Here is a 14,771-nt window from a genome sequence, read left to right as displayed (position 1 = left end):
GTTTGCATTGCAGGCAGGGTAGCCTCGATATACCCAGGCTTTCCAGGCTTTCATTTCGTCTGCGCGAAAAATGAAAGCCTGGATTTACGCATGGGTCTGCACTGGCCTAAAAGTGGGAGTCAACCCTTCCGCGTAGGCGTCGCTCCAAATGATGTGACGTCAGGGCTCTGAGCGGTGTGTGCACCCCTCAAAATAACACCGTGAGGAAATCATTACCAGTGGAACTTCAAACGAGGCTATGCGAGGAAAATGAGGAGAATGGCTGAATAACCCACCACACCGTCTAAGAAAAAAACCAACGTGTGCCGACTCTGTGGAAATAACTTTGACAATCCGTTAGAATGGTATACTCCAGCAACCAGTGGTTGCCAGAAAGGTCTAGCGTTAGCTCCGGCTACAGGCAGGGTGACCTTTATTACAGCTTCATCACTGAACAATTCATCTCTCATCAAGACCAGTGCCCTAAATGTGTAGTTGTTGTTGTTGTTGTTGTTGTTAGTAGGAATAAACACAGAAGCACCCGGGAGGAAGTGGACTAAGAAAAGGGGAGGAGTCAAACCGAGATCCTGTTTCTACACAAAAAAGGAGATGGCACCCCCCCCCAGAGGAAATACAAGATTGGTTAAAGCTTCAATATACTGTAGGTCTTATTGTAATTAATACATTTTTATTGTAATCAATCTGTATGGTATATTATAATACAATATAATAACGTAGTACATCTGCAGTGGTTGGAGGAGGTCTCTCTACTCTTCCATTGAGACATTTAGACCCTGGTGCTGGGCAGGACACCTGCTGGTCGACAATGTTAATAAAGTTATTTGAAGCAGGCGGCGCACCGGAATCGGACATAAAATACTGGCACTAAATGTTATACTTTGGACATTGTTGCTATCACGTCTCTCTATCGGCAGAGGAAGACCAAGGACAACTTACAGATTGTATCTTTATAATAACCAAGATGAACAGACACCTAAGGCGAATTCGCAGACAAAGTATGACAAAACTATACTGGAATAAGCACTTGGTTAGCAATTGAGTTTTCTGTCAGAAAACTGGATTACAAACTGCTTTTTATAGCCGCTACAGCTACAGGGAGATCCTCTGGGGGATGCGTCCCCCCCCCCCTTTCCCCCTCATCACCTACAAAAACACTGGGGACAGGAAGTGACCTCATTTTCCTCATGGGGGCAGCTGCAGGCAGCCAACATACATTGTGTTCTTTGTCGTGGTTTTCTCTCAGCCAACAGATATGTGTATATAGTTGCTATGTGCTTTTGTAAAGGAATGGCCTGCTTCATCATACACAAGTGTCACACACTCAGGTAGTGAAATATAGTACGACATGTTGGAAGCTTTTCACTATTTTAAAAATGTTATTTTGGATTCGCAAGGTTTCCACCCGACAGCAACGCTACAGTATGTATATAAAAGACGTGTATGGAGCGGAGCACGCAGTCAAATAGCGCAATTATTATTGTGTATTCCTTATGTATTATTAATTTACAAGTCCTTGTTGTCCTGTGTGCTGCTGCTGCTGCTGCATTTCTTTCACGTTTGAGGGACAATGATGCAGGAGAACAAAATGGAGCGGCAGATGTTCAGTGTTTTTGAGGATTCAGCACAATTATGCTTTTATTCAAATAAGTTGAGCCCATTGTTGGACAGAGGAGAGAGAGAGAGAGAGAGAGAGAGAGAGAGATACTGTCCTTCTCTGAGGTCATCCTGTGGCTGCCAGGTCAGCTGATCGTGTTGGCGGGAAAAGGGGGAAGAAACGTGACTTTTATAAAGCAGCAGATGCTTGAAGATACAATGGAGGAAAATTATTATTAACTATGATTATGTGAGAATCGTCCACACATCGTCCACACATTAACGGTTAACCCATTAAGACCTGATGCCGATTCAACAAAATGTTTTCTGTTACCTTTATCTGTGTTTCTCTCTTTTGCCACAATACACCATCGTACAACAACAACATGTAAAATAGGACACCACCCTCAGCGACCTGTTTACATCCATCAAATATATATGGGCAGAAAAGTGATGAAATATTAACTGTTTATCTGGAGTCATTTCCTACCATTAGTAATTCCCACAATCCTTCTGTAAACACAGTAATGTAAACAATAACAAAGGGAGGCCACATGCTTATCAGCCAATGGTGGACAACGTTCTCAGCCACAGTACTTGAGTCATACAGTATACTTCTGTTCAAAGACAACTCAACGACATATACAGTATATACAGTCTACTCCTGGTCAAAGACTACTCAACTATACAGTCTACTCCTGGTCAAAAACTACTCAACTATACAGTCTACTCCTGGTCAAAGACTACTCAACTATACAGTCTACTCCTGGTCAAAGACTACTCAACTATACAGTCTACTCCTGGTCAAAAACTACTCAACTATACAGTCTACTCCTGGTCAAAGACTACTCAACTATACAGTCTACTCCTGGTCAAAGACTACTCAACTATACAGTCTACTCCTGGTCAAAGACTACTCAACTATACAGTCTACTCCTGGTCAAAGACTACTCAACTATACAGTCTACTCCTGGTCAAAGACTACTCAACTATACAGTCTACTCCTGGTCAAAGACTACTCAACTGCATATATACAGTCTACTCCTGGTCAAAGACTACTCAACTGCATATACAGTCTACTCCTGGTCAAAGACTACTCAACTATACAGTCTACTCCTGGTCAAAGACTACTCAACTACATATATACAGTCTACTCCTGGTCAAAGACTACTCAACTGCATATATACAGTCTACTCCTGGTCAAAGACTACTCAACTGCATATATACAGTCTACTCCTGGTCAAAGACTACTCAACTGCATATATACAGTCTACTCCTGGTCAAAGACTACTCAACTACAAGTGAAAGTTGCTCAGTCAAATTTGTACTTTTGCAAATTTAGACATTTTCAAAAAGAACATTCAAACAGTGAAAATAGCCGATCTCACATGGAAAACAAGTCCCCAGGACCTTTTTTTGGGTCATCCTTTTGGCCTAAATGTCTGACTGTATACCTCGTGTTGTTTGCATCTCTGACTACTAAAGTATTCAATCAGTCAATCAATCAATCAATCAAAAACAACGCATCGCAGCTTCTAGATCTGCCATTTCCACCATTTATTAAAGAGAGCTTAAGGGGTTAATTCATGATGTTCTTTTGTATGTTTGGGTCCCCGGGGCCCCTTCCTAGTTTGTTTTTGAAAAGTAGCGAGTCATACGTTTCCGAAACAACAAACACTCAAGTGATGTACAGATTGAGCACAGATACTCAAATCTGGTTGTCCTCTACCCCTCCTCCTCCTCCGTCTTTATCCAAGCGGGAGCCCTGCTCTGCTGTACTTCTGATCCATGAATGGATAAGAACCAGCTCAAGCTGGCAGTGATTTTCAGCCATACGTTCTAGGGGGGTGGGCTGGTTTTTGGGGGTCCTCCTCCTCCCCTCCTCCTATAGCCCCCTTCTTCTCAACACATCCAGAAGAAGGTCCAGAGCGCGGGGGCCCCCTTCTAGCCCGGGCCTCAACCCCATTCCATCAGCTGGACCTGGGGGAGAAACATTCCTCCATCCCGGAAAAGAGGAGTCACATCTACAGCAGTTCTGGGAATAGAGGGGCTGCTAATGAAGTGCAGGCCAGAGCCAGGCAGAGAGAGAGAGAGAGAGGCAGAGAACTAGCTATAGCCTAAGTACCTCCCAAGTAAACGCACAGAGAACTAGCTAGCCTAAGTACCTCCCAAGTAAACGCACAGAGAACTAGCTAGCCTAAGTACCTCCCAAGTAAACGCACAGAAGAGAAGTTTTACGGCCGTGAGTCTCAGTCGCTTGGACCCACAGTTTGATATGCGGTAGTCCACGGGCACGGACCCCCATTTATTTTCATCTCTGGGACACCAATCTACAGTACAGGTACACTGTAGTTTATTTAACTCTGAGAGTGTACAAATTAAATCAAACAGACCCCTTACGGGTCCATTTGTACACTCTCAGAGTTACAGACCCATATAGGCCCCCTTGGGGGTCCACAGAACCGACGCTTGAGAAACTGCGGTCTTACTGCACACACACACACACACACACACACACACATGCTTTTCTCATCAACTATATAAAAGGACCGCTCAACTTCAAGAATTGTGCTTTGAGTTGTGCGTCATCTTTTTTTTTCTTTGCCCCCCTTTCAAAGGAAACAGAAAGAAAGCAGAACAGAATCATTCATTCATTGGGTGAACTCTGGAAGCCAGTCGCAGCGAGCAGCGCGGTAAACATTTCTAACCGCGTCTTTCAGCAATGAACTGACCTTATCAATCAAACTGCCATGGGGCTGTACCCCCACTTCTCACCCCCAACATGAGCCCACCACGGCACAGCACAGCACCCACACACACACACATGTGCCCCCCCTCATCATGGCAGATGTTTACTGTGTCCTCTGAGAGCGCTCGTAAATACAGAGGCAAGGCGCAGGTCCACAACACAACGACACGCGTGAAGGAATGTCTCCCCGGGGTCAAAGTGGAGGAGAAGACCACACAGTGACGAGACGACCAAGTACGAGTGACCACTAGAAGCACATAAACCTTGATTAATTGAATACATAAGACTACAATGGAAACAAGCCCTCAGGGCTTATTATGTTATCCTTTTAGCATGTGTGTAAATACAGTATAACTGACTGTACAGCTGTGTACCTTTTGCAAACTGTTAATAATGCATTCAATCAATCAAACCCCTAGTGGCCCTATATTTCTGGGCTTCTTAATAGGCAAACGGGGGGGGGGGGGGGGGGGGACGCCGCATTATTAGCTTGTTGTAAGATCGGCTATGTTTGGTGAAGACATTCTGGTCTAGAGCAGGGGTCTTCAACAGGGAGAAGGGGGGGGGGGGATCTTTGTGTGAACTTGTGAAGGGAACTTCTATTGTTTCGTTTCCATTACATGAACTAATACCCTAGCATCCCTATTCTGATGGGAGAATTAGCGGGAGGCGTTGGTTGTGAGCTTGTAGATCGAAACTAAATCCGAAACCAAATTTTATTCAATATGTAGTGGGGGGGGGGGGGGGTGAAGACCCCTGGTGTAGAGGGAAAAGGGTATGGGGACCGAGTATAATGATAAAGTATAAGTGAAAAAAACACATATAACACATATAAACATGCACAATGCACAACGTTGACTAAGGCGGTTTGCATCGTGATCCATACTAATGTGATGTTTTTTTATTATTGAAAGCACAGGACCAGGTTGAACTTTACACAGTGACTCAGCTTGCATGCTGCGCCTGGCCAGTTGGCTGCAGAATTCTTTCCAGCAGACAGTTGACTGTATATATAATCCACAGGATCCTAGACAAGTTGTGACTCCAAACTCCTGAAACGTCTGGTTGGTTGTAAACGTTTTAAACTCAATTTATACTCCATCTGCATCCGGATGCGTCACTTCACTTGCAGACAAGGAAATGATCTTCAAGCTAAGAGCTAAGTGTAATGTGCTCTCTCTCATCCTTTGCAATAGTTAGAGTGGTTACTAACCAACCGAAAGCAAGTACACTACACAGTGCATCCATCTATTCTACACCTTTAACCCATTCTGACCGGGCACCCATTTTGGGGTTAGCATCATGTTATGCTTTACCTATTGAAAAATAGCAGATCTACAAGCTCATAGCGCGCCACCGAGTGGCGCGCTACGAGCTTGTAGGTCTGCTATTTTTTGAAAAATCGAAGAACGACTTGACATTTTTAGAATCTGATCTCAGGTCAGAATGGGTTCATCAGACCAGTGTGTGTCCAGTGGAAACCTCGCATGAATCTGATCTCAGGTCAGAATGGGTTAAAGACAGCCATACTGTGATAGTGTTTACACCGCAAGACTTTAACACCAACTTTAACAAACTAAACATCATTCGTCTTGCAGACAGTTGAATAACTTCCATCTGTTGAGTAAAAAACCTCAAACTTCTGTTAGGGATTGCTACAGTACGCTACAAATGACAGAGTACGCATATGAGGAGGTGTAATTGCTTTGAGTTTGGATTGAAAGCTCCAGTCGGTCACGGCTTACTTGACACTAATTAGTTGCAGAGGAATTTGACTTGATCAATGAACGAGCTTCACGGCACATTGCATGTTACATTAAAACAAGTCATTACATTGCCATACGCCATCAACGAAACCAAACACCTGAGAAATATCACTAATTATGCTTCTGGTCCGTTTCAGTCACCCTCCCCACACGGCGGCAACAAGCCAAACAGAATTGACTGACTGTCATGTTCTCCCCGGTTGTTAATAATTTAATCACACAGCAGATAATTCCGCACCTGCCCTTGGAAGGCCATTAGGAAGCCTTAGCCCACCACCAGCAGCACCGTCACAGCCGCTAAGCAGCACAGAGCCACAGACACAACACGCCACAGCCGCTAAGCAGCACAGAGCCACAGACACAACACGTCACAGCCGCTAAGCAGCACAGAGCCACAGACACAACACGCCACAGCCGCTAAGCAGCACAGAGCCACAGACACAACACGCCGCACAGCCGCTAAGCAGCACAGAGCCACAGACACAACACGCCACAGGAATGCCCTTCAACGCAGAGAGGTGGGGCGGCGGGGTCAATCCAACTCACAGATGGTGTCTGTAGAGCGGAGTGAGTCGTACAGTATACTCGAGACAGACGGAATCCCGTTTTTCTTATACTTTTGCCGTGCGACGGTGTCACGTGCCCCGAAAATAGCTGATCTGCAAGCTCACAATGCGTCGCGTCCGCAACGCACTGTGAGCTTGTAGATCTGCTATTTCCGTGTAGCGGTACAGTGAGAAGTACAGTGACCCACTAGGGGAGACATGATCTGTTTTCCATAGAAGGTGAGTCAACTTTTGAAAGAAAAAAGGCAAGACTGCACGGTTTTCAATTCCCCCGGACTCTCTCGGACAATTACTTTGCACCATTAAGTCTTATTTACATTTAAAGTGGGATGCCGACAGGCTCCAAAAAAGAAGCGTCTCTATACAATTTATGAAACACTTGTTTTGTGATCTTCAAAATCCCCAGTGTCACCTTCATCCAATGACCAAAGTCAAGTCACGCACATGAACACAGACACACACGAACGGCACACACACACACGCACACACACACACACACACACGCACGCACGCGCACACACAGTGCACTATACTCTTACCATCCATCCAGCTCCAGTTCGAGCAGAGACTGGGTCTTCTCAGAGTTACACTGCAAACACCACATGCTGGCCAGCAGTGAGTGAGTCAAGTCAGTCAGTCGGCTGGTCAGTCAGTCAGTCAGTCAGTCAGACTGCATGGGACATTACATTACAAACACTACCAGTCAGTCCTCCCCCATGAACGCCTGCCTGTAGGCTCCTTCAGCAGCAGAGAGGCACAGCGGAGTCTCCCGGCAGCAGCAGCGCACTGTCCGTGTCCGTAGCTCTCTGGGTGTTCGCTGCTGCTGTGCTGCTGCGCTTCCAGCAGACGTTCCCATGGCTCTAGCCTTGAGGCAAGCAAAGCAGCTCCCAGTGGACTGGAGAGGGACTCGCACACTCCAGTCACTGCTGCATTAAAGTGGAGCTCTATAGAGTGTTTGACAGACAAATGGAGGTCTCCCTTTTTTCCTCTCTCTCTCTCTCTCTCTCTCTCTCTCTCTCGTCGGCACGCCCCGGCTGGTAGGAGTGTGAGGGAGGGGTGGCAGGGTGGAAGAGTCTGGGGCTCTTGCCTTGCCAGGTTGCTAGCTAGCAGTATGGAAAAGGGGCGGGGTGCAGAGAGGGGAAGGGGGTGTGGTGGCTCTCTGTAGTGTGTGTGTGTGTGTGTGTGTGTGTGTGTGTGTGTGTGTGTGTGTGTGAGAGAGAGTGCATGCGTGCATGCGTGCGTGCGTGCGTGCGTGCGTGCGTGCATGTGTGTCTGGGGTGCCTTCTGCATGGCGCTGATTGCAGGAGCAGGGAATACAAATGACTCTAGACAGAGGAGGAGGAAATGGAAATCTTTTTTCTTTTCCTTTTTCAGTCATGATATCAGAGAATGGGGGGGGGGGGTGGCGGTGGTGGGGGGGTGGCGGGACTGGAGGGATAGAGGAAGACAGTGAGTGAGAGATGAAAGGGGCCACATGCCCCCCTCCAGAGTTTTGCCCCCCCCCCTGCGGAGCAGAGTTTTAGAGGTTGAGAGAGGAAAGCAGGGAGGTTAACCAGTAGGAGAGAAGAAGAGAGAGAAGATGGACAAGTTGAAAAAGACGAGGGGGGCGGGGGGGGGGGACAGGGACAGACAGAGGAGGTTCCTGGGAGTGTATGAAACAGCCGGAACATAGCAGGGCCACGGCGAAAAGGAGAGCAGGGATGTCAGTGGCAGACAGAGGGAGGGGAGGAGGCTGGCGGAGAGAGAGAGAGAGAATGGGGTTGGGTGTGAGTGATCATCTCTGCTGCTGCTATAGTACCTTTATGCAAGTCTCCCACCTGCACCCGGGAGTAAGCGGGTAGAGAGAGAGAGAGAGAGAGAGAGAGAGAGAGAGAGAGAGAGAGAGAGATGGCAAATGTGATGCTAGCAGCTACAGAAGCATCTCTATTAATAGCTCCTTTCAGGAGGTGTAGAGAGGTCTACATGCTGAGAGGAGGCCTTTCAAACTCTCCTGCAACCTTCGCTTTATTCCACCACAAGACGTTATCTCGTTCGTTATTATTGCCCGTCAACTGTGGTGGAAGAAGTAATGCCACAATATCACAACGACTCACTCTGTAGACATCTTTGAAGCACAGCTCTAGACCTACTACTACACTCTCTAAATTCCTTGTTATTCGTGTCTTCACTGTATACCATTACTGCTATTATTTTAATGTTTTATGCCTTGCTTTTCATATATTCTTTTCTCCATTGCTCTGTAAAGCACTGAGCTGCATTTCATGTCATGAAAGGTGCTAAGCTATACAAATACATTTTTATTATTAAAATTAAAGTAATGCAAAGTAACATGCATTACTTGCACCTTGTGTTTACCTCGCTCTGGATTAAGAGTGTCAACTAAATGCCTTCTCTACAGTAAAAGTACTCCAAACTGCACAGTACTTGAGTAAACTTACTTAGTTATCACCCCCCCTGGTACTGTTACACAGCAACGGCCTCTCATCTGTGGGGTTCCACCGGTTGTTGACATGACCGGTCCAGAGGCTAATCGCTCCTTTGAGAGATGCAGAGATGAGGGGGGAGTGTGTCTGGAGGAGGCTAACTGCCCCCTCGTCAGAGGTATTTTCTGTCTAATGACACCAGGGCACAGGAAACAAGAGGAGAGAATAGTTCCCAGATGGATGTCGTCTTTCTTTTTTAACAGGGACACCAATCACTGACGCACACGTCTCTCAGAAGGGAGGCGCTGATGTTGTCCTAATTACTAGGCATGGACCCTAAAATGATTGCTTCCTCTGGCCATTTTTCTTTTTTTCCTCTTCTCGTCTGGGACTTCAAACGACAGATTTGAGAATGAGGAGCGAGCGAGTGGAAGAAAAAAAATCACTTTAAAGGAGGAAACAAATCGTCTCTATGGGGAAACATCATATATTTACAAAACTGTTACTTTTCAGGTATCCAAAGCAAGCAGATCTACAAGCTCAAAACGTGTCACTTCGCACAACGTTTGGAGCGCGTGGATCTGCTACTTTTGTGTGATGCTGTAGACTGATCAAGTAGGGTGTTAATTTACCAAAAACATGGAGATAAGAGGTTTCTGCCCACCCAGGTGTGTTTAAAAGCAGGTGCGTATAGGCAAAAAACAGTGGACAAAATCAAAAATAAAAGACATACCCACATACTGCCACTTACCCGCTCAAGGGAAGGTATTTAATGTAGGAGCAACGTTTCACAGGCATGTCCATTGTAGTTATTCATTTGTCATATAAGCTCCTGTTAATATTTTTTATTGGCTTCATATTTACGAAACTCACAAGACAAGACTTAATCACTTTCATTTTCCCAAATGTTAATCACGATAAATGATAATAACGATTGTCGTGCCATCCCTATATGCATGACCCGACACTGAAATGCTCTTAGTTGAGCAGACGTCTGTACTGAAACTGACCTACTGGGCTATTTCAGTGTAGTAGAGACCTTGGCTCTATAGCGGCTCCAGTGACTGCAGCTGTTGATGCATTGTGGACAGAGAGAGGCCACAGACACTCCAATCAACTGACAGCCTTCACCTGTCACGCCGCTACTGAAATCCATTTATTCTCAGACTGGCGGTAAACAAAACACTCCAAAGAAACACGGAGCAAAAGAAAACATCTAACACACTTCTAGCAAATTGACATTTAGCCCCGTCTGTAGAAAGCCTGAGAGGACAACAGTCACATACACACACACACACACACGCGCGTGCAACACACATACACACACGCGCGCGCGTAAATGAGTTCAGTATTATTAAATTATCCTTGAGGCGGTGTTTGTTTTGCTGCTGGACAGGGAACGTCTAAATAGAGACTCGGCATGTTTGTGGGAATGAGATATGAAGTAATAAGTATCACAAGTTCCTCATATTCCTCCGGCCCCAGCCAGGCCTGTCCACGGTGGCGCTCCAAACATCCAAAATATGATTGACTAATTATATGAATACCAGGTTAAGCTAGGCAGCAGCCGGATACATTTTCCTTTGCACAAAATTTCATCAACTGCCGTCTCTCTGTCTCTCTCTCTATCTCTGTCTCTCTCTCTCTCTCTCTCTCTCTCTCTCTCTCTCTCTCATTATCTCTATCTTGGGATCTATCTTTATTTTATTCAACCTTTATTTAAGCTCTTTCAACTTGCCATGCCTATTTTGGCCACACTCTTCTGTTCATAACAGACATGTTTCTAAAACATAGAACATACTGTAGCTGATAGAAGCTCACCAGCTATTCATCATTCAACTACGTATAGGACTTACAGTAAGTGGTTAGCTCAAAGGGCCACTCTTACTATTTTCAACATGATCAATATAATATATTGATCACTAAAAATCTGTCAAAACACTGAACATTCTGTCATGTCTCTTCAACGCTGCTAACTTCACCCTCATCACTGGGGTAGAATCTGAGTGTGGAAAAACTACCACCTACTTCCAGGTGTTTTTATCAGATACCCTCGGTGACTGTAAGCCTGTGTCATTGCCCTTTGTTCTCCGTGTTTACAGCAGGACAGTCTAAGACCAACTGGTTGATGCCAAGTGGGAACATCTGGTCTGAAGCATGAAGCCAATGGGCTCTGTGTGTAACTCAAGGCCCCAGTGAGGCTCTCCAACGTTGAAGCACTCGGCCCTAGCGGTAAGAGGAGGGACTGCAGGCGGACCCGTGGAGTTATGACGAGGAAACTTGCAGTGCAGTGCAGCTGGGCTTTAACGTTGAGCAAATCGAAAAAATGCGGAAGTAGACCGTTCTTCCGGGTGCTTCAAAACGCCACTGAGCAACTTCCACTGATATGAATAGCGGGGGGGAATATGAATATATGAGAGTAGAATAGGATAAAAACAAGTTTCTGTTTTGTACAGCATTACTTTTTTATGTTTTGTTTTAAAGTAACCGGACGTTACATCATCACTCCAATATGGCGGAGGCACTGGGCGCTGGTTCTTACTATACTTAATGGGAGTGTCGTCTCTTTATATAGAATCTCTTTGCCTATACCAACCTTCTGGAAAAGGCGGAGCAATGCATCACACCGGCCTCCACCCTCTCAATCCAAATATGTTCACTTCTGGCTGGCTGCAAAGGTCCATGATGGCAGCGTACTACAGGTCAATGTGCCAGACTAAAAGTTTCAAAACGGGAATCCACACAAACCAGTGGCTCCGTCTGTTCTCTTTTACAAGTGCGGCCAAGTGGAAGTGTACCATGGGAACAGTATGAAGACTGAGAAAAGACCAAACAGACAAAGGGATATTTTCTCTGTCAATGTGGATATCATCACAAAGATCACTTGTTTCCCATGAACCTATAATAACCATTAATTGTATGAAATGCACATCAAAAGCGTTCATAGTGTACCTTTGTCTCTCACTCTCATTCTCTCTCTCTCTCTCTCTCTCTCTGGGTTAGGACCAGTCCTGCAGTGCACAGCTCTGTGGAATGATGTCATATCTGGGAATTCCAAGCAGAGAGGCCCCACTCTGGTGCTCATAAACGCAGTTCTCTCTCTCTCTCTCTCTCTCTGACTTCGACTCAGTACATATGGTCTTTCTATGTTTTCAGCTCCTACCTCCAACATTCTCCATGACCTTTTCCCCACCCAGAAACATTAAAGCTGGGTCAAGGCCAAAGAGACATCCATGGGTGGCTTCAAACACGATGCCTTTATCAGGTGCATTTCCAGATCCACTATATCGTATGGGACACTGTCCAATTGTGTTAGTTTAACCACTTGAACTCTATAGACCCCATTTTGGGGGGGGAAACATTTGTCGAAAATAGCTAATCTACAAGCTCATAGCTAGTCGATTGGCTATTTTCAGCAAACATATTAAAACACTTGAACCTAATTTGCATTCCTATTCTGGGGTTGTGTTTCTACTGACAGGCTCATGATGTGTAGATTGGCTATTTTTGGGGAAGAGATTTGGTACAGAGTAAAAAAAAGCAATTAAAGTCCATTTGACTAAGAATAGAGGGTATAAGTGGTTAGAGTAGAGCGGGAGAAAAGGAGGGGTCCCTACTTAGACCCCTGAGGGATTCCAGTCAACTCAGTCAGTACAGTAGAGTATAGGTGGTTCACTCAGAGAGTGTACACATGGAACCAAATGGACCCTTCTGGAGCCACTGATGATTTATTTTCTATTTTTTTAATGTTTTTACCACATAGCAGTAATATTATCAGACTGTTTAAATGTCCTGGGACTCTCTTAGGGCAGACAAAAAAAAAATGAAAGCAGGGATGAGGAACAGAGAGAAAAAGGAATTGGGAGGAACGTGAGCGAGGGTTTCTTCTCTCCTTCCCAGAGCACTTTAGTGTTTGTGTATATATCGTCGCTGTCGACCAGAAACCACTTATCTCCAAATTCTAACTTTTGTTGTGTTTTCTCCTAAATAAATGCCCTATACTTGGTTATACTACAGTGTCACACAACGGCACCACGAGTAGCAGATCTGCAAGCTCGAAATGCGGCGTGACGCGTGTGAGCACGTTAGATCTGCTACTTTCACCGTTTTTACGTTTTATTTTCAATCCTGAAAAGTCACAGTTTTGGACATATGAGGTTTCTTCTACCCAACAGAGAGAGAGAGGCGATACTGCGCGTCCGTGTCTACATGATGTCATGCATCATTTCTCATCATCTTGTGCGACATGTCGCTGGACGCAGCCGAAGCAGCCGCTGAGTGCTGCTGCAAAAAAAGAAATGGACAAATGGAAAAATAAAAACCAAAACTCGGACCTCTCTAGCCCCGGCCGGGTCTGGAAGCAATTAGAATGGAGGGGGTGATGTCATCGTTTGATACTATACGGCGATATTCTGAAAGAGATGTGGAGGGTTGTGTGTGTGTGTGTGGGGGGGGGGAACGACAGCTTGGCTCACACTTTGGAGAAGTTGGAGAGAGAGAGAGAGAGAGAGCGCACGGCCGCACGCACACATGCGCACACACACTCACGTAAGCACACACACACACTCACGCAAAAAATACTATACTTGTGAGGACAATATACTATAGTACACCATCAGAAATCGCCGTAAATCGCTGCTGTGATGCGTTGTGAGGCTATTTTCGGGTTGTGCGATACCAGTGTGCATATGAATGGCCATAATTCCCAACACCAATCTGGGAACATATTCTGTAAAAAGAATCCTCTGTCTTTGCCTCTGTTTTTGCCTGTGTAAAACAGGAACTCGGGTTAGGCTCTTCCCCTTTCTTAGTCCGCTTCCTGCCGGGTGCTTCTGTGTTTATTCCTACTATACTACAACAACAACACTATCTATACATGTTTAAGGCATGCAGTTGGTGCTGACAGATTATGCCTGAGAGATTACCAACAGCTTAATCTAACCTCTGTCTGAATGCCTAATCCTTAAACCCCAACTCTATAGTTCTTCACCCTTTTATTATCATAAAACAACTAGTGAGGACCACGGGAAATTGTCCTCACAATGTACATCTATAGATTATAGAAGTATATATACTTGTGGGGGACATATTGGCCCTCACAAGTACAGTAATACAAGTACACACGCGAGCACGCGCACACACACACACACACACACACACACACACACACACACACACACACACACACACACACACACACACATTTTCCCCGTTAAATGTTTGGGAGTAAAGGATTCCTGTTGATAATAAGAAGTTGGCAGTAAGATGTATAAATAGTGACAGTAATGAAAGGATATGCTGTGTCTGCTCTACACATCCCGGGCTCTCTTGGCTCTCTGGCAGCGCCGCTGCAGCAGATGTGTTGCCTCTGGGATCCTCGGGGAGCGATGATCAAAGCTCATCATGTCTGAAGAGCTGCTCTTAAAACCGGTCCCATTCATCACGCGCTAAAGCACTCGCTTTCTCACTCTCGGAGGAGGGACGTTTTCACGTCAAGGACCACCAAATTGATATGTATTATTTAGCCCGGGCCATTGACCTGCGCCGATTTGAACAGATTTATTTTTTTACCACACCATACGAGAAGATTTGTATTCATAAAGAATTCTATACGTTATTTCAAATTCTCACACCTGTTTTCAAATAGCCGAAGTATAAAACAAGATACTGTATA

General features: G+C 45.4%; 1 protein-coding gene across 6 annotated transcripts in view; it reads right to left on the bottom strand.

The window, feature by feature from the left end:
* LOC308316020 (IQ motif and SEC7 domain-containing protein 1-like) overlaps positions 1 to 14,771 on the bottom strand; it is a 192,208-nt gene that overhangs the window by 27,653 nt on the left and 149,784 nt on the right. Inside the window, exon 1 of one of the 6 annotated variants that reach the window (XM_080764342.1) lies at positions 7,214 to 7,654. The exons of the other annotated variants lie outside the window; for them this stretch is intronic. Coding sequence (XP_080620468.1) covers positions 7,214 to 7,278 — 65 coding nt within the window. The 5' untranslated portion in view covers positions 7,279 to 7,654. Of the gene's footprint in view, positions 1 to 7,213; positions 7,655 to 14,771 lie in introns of those variants that run through there. 6 annotated transcript variants of the gene reach the window in all.

This window comes from Protomyctophum bolini, assembly GCF_963924005.1.
Source record: "Protomyctophum bolini genome assembly, chromosome: 5".
In the NCBI taxonomy this organism is placed as follows: domain Eukaryota; kingdom Metazoa; phylum Chordata; class Actinopteri; order Myctophiformes; family Myctophidae; genus Protomyctophum; species Protomyctophum bolini.
This window is presented reverse-complemented; position numbering and strand designations above follow the sequence as displayed.